The sequence below is a fragment of the Monodelphis domestica genome, chromosome 8, assembly GCF_027887165.1.
Source record: "Monodelphis domestica isolate mMonDom1 chromosome 8, mMonDom1.pri, whole genome shotgun sequence".
NCBI classification, from domain to species: Eukaryota; Metazoa; Chordata; class Mammalia; order Didelphimorphia; family Didelphidae; genus Monodelphis; species Monodelphis domestica.
Window position 1 is genome coordinate 210,482,841 of NC_077234.1, and position 8,250 is coordinate 210,491,090.

The 8,250-nt window shown below is 43.8% G+C and overlaps 1 protein-coding gene across 7 annotated transcripts in view; it reads right to left on the reverse strand.

Moving 5' to 3' along the window:
- Nucleotides 1-5,191, reverse strand: part of SLC9A7 (solute carrier family 9 member A7) — a 250,945-nt gene extending 245,754 nt beyond the window's left edge. For 6 of the 7 annotated variants that reach the window (XR_008913912.1, XR_008913911.1, XM_056807133.1 and 3 more), the window contains exon 1: nt 4,643-4,913. Coding sequence is in view for 4 of the 7 variants with exons in the window: in XM_056807133.1 (XP_056663111.1) it covers nt 4,643-4,910 (268 nt within the window). In the remaining 3 variants the exon portion in view is untranslated. Of the gene's footprint in view, nt 1-4,642 lie in introns of all 7 variants that reach the window. The other variant, XR_008913913.1, reaches the window with a different exon arrangement.
- Between the last annotated feature and the right edge of the window lie 3,059 nt (nt 5,192-8,250).

Consider the following 8,250-nt stretch of genomic DNA (forward strand, 5'->3'; position numbering starts at 1 on the left):
AAATACACACCACATACATCAGTATGTAGAATCTAGGGTAGATTAACAACAAACTCATAATACCAACAAAGTGGTAATAAGAGGAGGAGGTGGAATGATAGAGGAGGTTAAAAACAGCGGAAGGATATGGTGGCAAAAAAGAACTAAATATTCTGGCACCAAATTAGTTGTTATAAAAATATTATGGGGGAAGTGAAACTACTGTATACATGAGTGAAGTTAATTGGACCCAGTCTGTTTATAGCACCTTCCCCCGCCTCAAAAGAAGAGCTGGCCCCACTAAAACATTTGCTAATTATACTGCAAAGCATGACTGCCCCAGTGTTACCACAGCGCTTAATCACCAGATACTTCTACAATTTTTGGAATCTCCCTTCCCTACTGAGTTGGTGGGATTGTTTTTCCCCTTGGAATAGCTGGAAGTTTCAAGAGAAACAAACCAATGTCAACTGTGGCTCCTTACCTGGCCCTTGAAGATGGATGTTCCCAGCATTCCCTGGATCAAGAGCCATGCAGTGGGTATATAAGGTACTAGCAAGTGTGTCATCTCACTAAGCTTGGAAAACAAGCACCAGCTGAGACTTTTCAGCCCACGAAAACTACTTCTAACACAGGGTACTATAATTTACTTGTGGGGCTCTCTCCTCATCCCCCAGCCCCAAAAGAACAATTTTGTAATGGAGGTTGCGACAGTTCAATTGTCAGAGAAAGCTGATCTCATCCTAGTATTTGAATAATAGGGGACGTAGGGAGCAAACCAGGTGCCTTCTTTTGGTGGATCTTAAAGGACAGGCTAATAAATTTAAAGGGCTACTTGGGGGGGGGGGTGGAGTCAACAGGACTGAAACTGAAGCCCTCTGTCTTCATCCTCATAAAAAAGCAGAAGAGATTAGAACAGCATTCAATTCAACAACCTTATGTGCACCACACTGTGTTATAAGGGGGGAATCAAAGCAGCCTCTATCTTCAGAGAACTTAAATTCCACTAGCAAGAAACAAGAAGATAAGAAAATGTAATTTAAGAAAGAGAGAAAAGGTATACTACTAGCTGGGGCATGGAAGAGAAGAGAAAATTAGGAAGGGGCATCTGTCCTGGGCTCTGAAGGAAACAAAGAGATGGAGGTGTGGAAGGAATGCATTACAGATATGGAGGATGATCTATCTAACTAAAGGCAGGATCATGGAAGATAGAACTTCATGTCTGAACAATGGTTAGCAGCCCAGTTTGACTGGATCAGAGAGTACAAAAAGGGGAATTAACATGAAATAATACTGGAGAAGTACTTGGGAGATGTGTTATATAGAGTTTCAAATACCAAGATAAACAATTTCTCTTTTATCCTAGAAACAATAGGGATCATTTGAAGATTTTTCAGTAGAGGAATGACATGTTCAGGTGTGTGTTTTAGGAATATCAATTCAGCAGCTGTGTGAAGGACAGATTGGAGAGGTGAGAAATGAGAAACAAGACATTCAGAGACTGCTGTCAATTATCTAGGAAAATGGTTCCTCTAAGGCAGAAGTTTTTGGTATTCATAGGGGAGGTCATTTTTTCTGAAAGTTTGATAATTATGATTAAAGTCATGTTCTCACAAGATATTAACATGCTGTCTAAGACACAGGACTATGGTACATTTACTTTGGCTTTTTGCTTCTTAATACCTAAAGAGGCATTGTAAACTAATTTCCCCTGGGTAAAAGAAGAAAAAAGGAGTTCTGGAAAATTATGCTTTGTTCATACTTCTGATTAGGACATTTTTCATTCTCATACCTATCACAATTATCTTCCAAGAGAAACTGGATAATTGTCTGATGGAATGACAAAAAATCATGCTAGTTAACAGAAGACAAGAATATCTGGAAGAGAGAGAGTTTGCCTGTCCTTATACAGGATCCCATCCATGTTCCCATGTCTACAAACATGCTCATCCAGTGTCACTTCTCCATCTAGCTGATAACAACACAGACTAATACAAAATGACAGTTAACTAGGTTTGTTATCCCAACACCAAGCAACAATCATGAGGAAATAGAGACATGGCAAATGGATTTTTAAGGGAGATTTCCATCGCATTCTACTGAAATTTTTGCTTTGTTTCCAATTTGGTGGGAGGTTCTTGTGAAATGAATGTTAACAAAATGAACCACTACTCTGCAGCATGACACCAGTGACTAAAAGCAGGCTGGGATGAGTTTTAAAAACATCAGCAAAGGAAAATTCCACAGCTTATTGTTAAAAAAAAAAAAAGCTTTGAAACTCATCTCACTCCTGAGCAGGGAATGCTAACCAGAAAATAAATTAAATTGCCCACTTATTTTCATCCAGGCACTCACTTTCATATCTGTAGGCCTGGGAAACTAATGGAGCTTTTATCAGGCACTTTACCCTATACAACAGAGTTGGCCTAGCTGCTGGAAGGTAAAAATATTTCTCCCATTACCTACACATACCAAGAGATAATTTGGTTCATTTGTTTTCAGGCTGAGAGACAAAAACAGGTGATCTCCTTAAATGACAGGGTGCTTGAATTTTCCCAACACAATTTGCCCCAGAAGCCTCCCGGGCACCTGCAGTCCACTGCATCAGCCATTAATTATCTTTTTTTCCTCCGTCCTTTTTTCTAAAAGATATTTTAAACTCCCTTTCCTCCAACTATCAGAGACGGCATCATTTGACAAAAAGTATCATATAAGATGTATATATAAATTATGTCTTACTTATTTCTACTTATCATCAAGAAGTGGTCCTTAATTATCTAAGATTCAGACATAACTCCATACAGTTAGGCACGGTGTGGTCATGTACATGCCCAGACCTACATTTTTCAGTCACCTCCCTCAGCTTTACACCAGGTCAGGTTACTGTGTAAGACCTGTTTGGGCATCTGATTCCACAAAACTGGAGGCTTGGAAAAGCACCTTCCAACCTTGTCTCTTACAGAGTTTCAGGGCAATTGCTCGGTAGCCAATGAGCTCTAGCTCCTTAATAGCAGCAAACCAGCAGCCCTGGGTCGGTCAGTACCGGAGCCAGTGTAGGATTCACATTAAAGTTTCAAAGACCCGCTTTTCATTCGGAGAAGAGAATCTGATGGCAACTGGCCAGGGCTCCACGTAGAGTATGGCCAAATGTCGCGGAGCCCTTTGTAAACAGTGCCTCTTAGACCCATTACAAGCTAACCGCATCACCTAAGATTTTCATTGCATTCAATACAATTCCACAAGTGCCTCCCAGAGGCTCTCCGCTATCCTGGGTTCTTTGTCTACCGTGATGATTTGGGAGTCAGGGGATCAGGGTTCCACTTAGTATTCGGTCATAGAAATGTGGATCTGAATTCACCTCGGTGCAGGGGTTCAATTTCTCCTTTGCTACTATACAACGCTGCACTGGCAGCCAACCCCACCCTTCCTAAGGATGGATTCTCTAGAAGGCACATGAGTAATTTAAATCACTACCCTTTTGACCAGACACTTGAAGCAATTAGGAGGGATTTTACAAAGCTGAGATACCGGGAAAATCTATTTAATGAACACCAAACAGTTCACTGGGTCTTGGAGCCAGGCAGAGTCCAGGCACTTGCTCAAGTCCTAAGTGAGACACAGCTGTCTTATCTCCCAGATCAAGGCCCAAGGCTAAGTGGTTTTCTAAAAAAACCACTGGCTACTAAAACAAGTAATGCATTACTGCTCTATTATATTGTGCTAGCCTAGCTCAAGGACTTCGGGAGCCTCCTGATAAAAAGCTAGTGAATTTCACTTGCTAGATTTCTTCTTTTAGAAGCCTCTCCCCTCCACGTATACACACTATGACAAAGGAGATGAACATGATTCATTTGTCTTCCGTTTTGTGATCAAAATAATCCAGATTAAAAAGAAATAACAGAAACGGACCTCATACACTGATTAATCTTAGCGAGCTATTTAATATGTTTGCATGCTTCCAGTAGGCCCTACAAAACACAATCTAGGAGTTCTTACAATGCAACACTTCTTTCTCATTCCCACTGAATGCTCCCCTAACCTATCCATCTATCCCTCAGAAGGTGAAGTTATGGAGGAAAGGGGGATTGCAAAGAAGAGAAAGAAGCCACTACTAATTAGGTCATCAAATCCACACCCACAGACCCACGGCAGCCAGGGCTAGATTGTCTCTAGGAGACTACAGATAATACTGTCAAATCTGTAAGTGGAAGCCTAAAGAGACGCACCTTTTATTTATTATTATTATTAGGGGCTGGAGAAAGGGATCATCGAAAAGCAGAAAATCATCTAAAATGTATGTTTTAGGAAGCAGCAGGTTGGGAATCCAGCTATGGTCAGAGCGGCAAAGCCCCCAACCTCAGGCTCAACATCGGGGACAGTGAGGGAAATGGAATAGAGGGTCATTTACGAGGGAAAGGAAGAGAAGGGGCGGAGAAGAGCTAAAGCTCAGGGTCCAGAGCACGCCCACATCCCTCTAGCTGGGGATAGCTCCCAAAGCTGGCCCAAGGTGAGGGGGGCAGACACCTTCTCTTCTCCCAGGCTTTTGCGCCCCTCCAGGCTGCAAGAGCCAGGGGTGCACGCCCTGCACCAGCTCTAGGGTCCTCTCGCCAGGCCGGAATTTCAGGTTGGGATGGGGGAGGAGGGCGGCGCTCGGGGGTCTCACCATAAATCATAGCCAGGCCTGTCTCATGCAGGAATCGCACCCGACGGTGTTTGAAGAGCCAGATGGTGAGGATGGTGAGGGTGAGGAGCAGGATGAACGTCAGGAGGCTCACGCTGTCCTGCCGGTGGCTCTCCTCCGCCTCCTTCTCAGTGGCAATCTCCTCCATGGCGCCACTGTCCTCCGCGCGCAGACCCCTGCACAGCTGCAGCAAAAGCAGCAGCAGCACAGGCGGCAGCGGCCCGGGAGCCGTGGGAAGCGGTGGCACCATGGCCCCGCCGGGGCAACCTGGGAGCGCTATGCCTTTGGCTTCCCCGCCCTCCCGCCCGGCTTGCCGAGCCGGGGAGGTGTAGCCGCTGCCTCCAAACCGCCCCAGCCGCTGCGGGTCCTACTCCTACTGCCACCGTCGCGGCAGCTCGGCGCTCACTTCTGTACCCAGAGGGGATCCTCCTGCTGCTGCTGCGGCTTCTCCTGCTCCAGCTCTAGCTTTCGTTGCTGCTTCTGCTGCTCCTGGGGCTGCGGCAGCCCCGCCTCCCGCTGCTGTCGCCACCTGGAGAGGGAGGAGGAAGCTCAAGTGCGCAGGATCCCCAAACCCCTCCCACCGCCCCTGCGCCGGGGCTCCGCGGGCTGGAGAGCCCCTAAACGCCGGCTCGGCGTGGCCACTCCCGGAGACCGCGCGATCGCTCGCTTCCTCGCTTGCTCCGCCTCGGAACTGCTGCCTCATTTCCCACCGTCTGTTCCGAGCGATCGCGCCTTAGGTCCTGGGAGCTTCAGCCGCCTTCCGGATGCTGTGCAGCAGGGCTTGGCAGACTTTGTGTCCCCGGACCCTGCGTGCACCCGCGGTGCAAGGTGATTTGCTTGTTTCTCAATCAGAGATATTTAGGTCCGCGGATACATTTCAGGGACTCTGAGCACTTGAGACGTGGAAAAAAGTTACATCTTCATTTTCACTAACCTCTGGACTGAAATTTGGCAATCCTTCAATTATGAATGTAGGGATCGCCTTACAGTAAGTATAGGAGCCTAATTAATACTAGTTGACTTTGGACTTCACCAGACTGCCAGAGGGATGGGTTCACGACACAGAAAAGAAAGGCTACGGATTCCGGCTCAGAATCCTTCCCAAAGATGCGGATTAGTGCCTTACTTTGCAATCAAGGGTTTGACTCCACCCTTTCCGCTCCCTAAAATAGAGGAAAGAGCCCAGCTCGCAAAGACTTCATTCTTTGCTGTCCTAGACGTGGCACAATCTTTAGGCTTGAAAGGACCGCGGGTGGTACGGGTAGGTGATAAGAGGACCGAACTGAGACCAAGAGCCCTGGCTTCTCTTTCTCGATCTTCCATCTAATTAGTTGTGCGACCTTGAGCAAGATCGGAATCTCCTTGGGCCTCAGTTTCCACCTCTGTAAGATGGGAGTGGGTCGGGAAGATAGGGTTTAAATGGGATGGCTGGCATTATAGTGATTACAGGGTAGGACTTCATGGAGATCTGCTGGATTCCAAAAAAATCCTCGGGTTTTCTTCGGTCTGAGCCCTTGGTGGCAAAGGATTCAGAGGAAGAAGGAGAAGGAAACCAAGGTTAAAAATCAGTGTTTGGTGGGTAGCTAAACCTGTCTCTTTATCTTCCAGTGATATCCCTAATAAAATTTAGTAGGGTGTGACTATTTGTGTACAAAAGACTCTTTACTTATATTATGCCATTTACCTCCTCACTATAAATTCTTGAAGGGAGGTACTATGTCATTCCCATTTTACGAGGAATCTGAGCTCCACAGCTGCTAAATAACTTACTACTCAGTCACCAAGTGTGAGAGGTAGAATTATTGGAACCCTGTTTTTCTGACTCCAAAGTCCAGCACTCTGAACTACTCATGGCTACCTCTCAGATCCCAGGGAATTTGGCAATGGATCCTAAGTTGGCTAAGATAAAAGACCCTGTAAAGTAGGTTCGTTTAGGAGGCATTTCATTTGTAGACCCTCTGAGTTAGAAATCGATTTTTTGCAGCCTGTGCATTCTTTCTGGAGAGCCCTGAGCAATATTACGAAGAGACTGAAGGTAGCTCATCAATACCCCTGAGACATTTATAGGACCCTTCCTCTTGATTTCTAGCTGTCTTGTAGGCCTTTGGAGGAGGAGACAAGGTAATATCCCCTTGTCTGATATCCCTTCCAGCAGGAGTAACATTTTTAAGGCAGAACTCAAGAGAGAGGTCAAAATTTATCTCCCAAGACCATGGAACTTGGAATTTGGGATGGGAGATATTTTTGGTTATAAGGACTTTTTTCTATCCCAACCAGTGCCTTAGAACCCTCTGTAGAAGAGGGCTGGCTTTGGTTTAGTAAAGGCTTTCCAGTATAGAGGAAGTGGCCCATGAGTTCCCCACCTCCAAAAAAGTAACCTCAGAAGCTGAAGAAACAGCTATAGGTCAGGTAAGAAGTGACAGACCCCTTGGGATGGATTTTCTTGAGCAATAGAATGATACTCTCATGAAGAAAGTCTCCACTGTTTGACATTTCCTGTTTAAACAGAATATTCTGATAAGATTAATTACAATGAAAACACTGAAGTGAATCTGATCTTTGGCAACTCCTGAGACCCCAAGTATAACATGTTCTTCCCACCACCACCATCCCCATCCCTGGACAGCCTGCCCCTATTACTCAACTTCATTTTATTTGTGGGGTTTTTTTTAAATTTGGGGATTTTGGTTTCATATGAGTATTCCCTTACAACATGACCAATAGGGGCATATGTTTTACATGATTATATATATATATATATATATATATATATATATATATATATATATATATATAACTCCGATCAAATTGTTTACCATCTCAGGGAGGTGGAAGGGAAGAAAAGTGAAGAAGGGAGAGACTATTTGGATCTTATAATTTCAGAAAATATGTCAAAAAATTGTTATTATCTGTAATTTGGAAAATAAAATACTAAATTTTTAAAGCATAATATGTACATTTGTGAACATGACCAATATAAAAACTTATTTTGCTGGATTATGTATATTTGTTGCAAATATTTTATTTTTCTTTTTAAATTGTTCAATTGGGAAGGAGTGGAAGGGGGAATAAAAATGCCTGCAAAAAAAAAATTTTTTTTTATGTCAAAAAAAACTTAATAAAAAATCCAATGGGGGAATACAAGTTTAGAGATTTCTAGGTCACCAGCTAGGATAGCCAGGGGTTTTCACTATATCTTGAACTGATAAGGATACAGGATTATCCTAGAGAGTGTAATCTTCCCAGAATCACAAAATATTTGAGCAGGAAGAATTCTTAGAGGTAATCTAGCCCAATCCCTTTCCCTGCATATAAAGAAACTAAGGTCCAAAAGACTGATTTACCAATCTGGCATAATAATATTTCCATATCCTCTCCTCCATTATTCTCTGACATGTTTCCAGAAATGTTGGTGGTACCAAGAAGACAAGAGCAATTATAGACCTAAACTTGACAAAGGAAACTAAACTACCACTGTTGGTAGATGGCATAAAGCTATAAGAGAAAACCCTTGAGAATCAGAAAAGAAATGATTGACACAAATATCTTCAGAAAAGTTGAAAGAAACAACATAAATCTACAAAATGTCT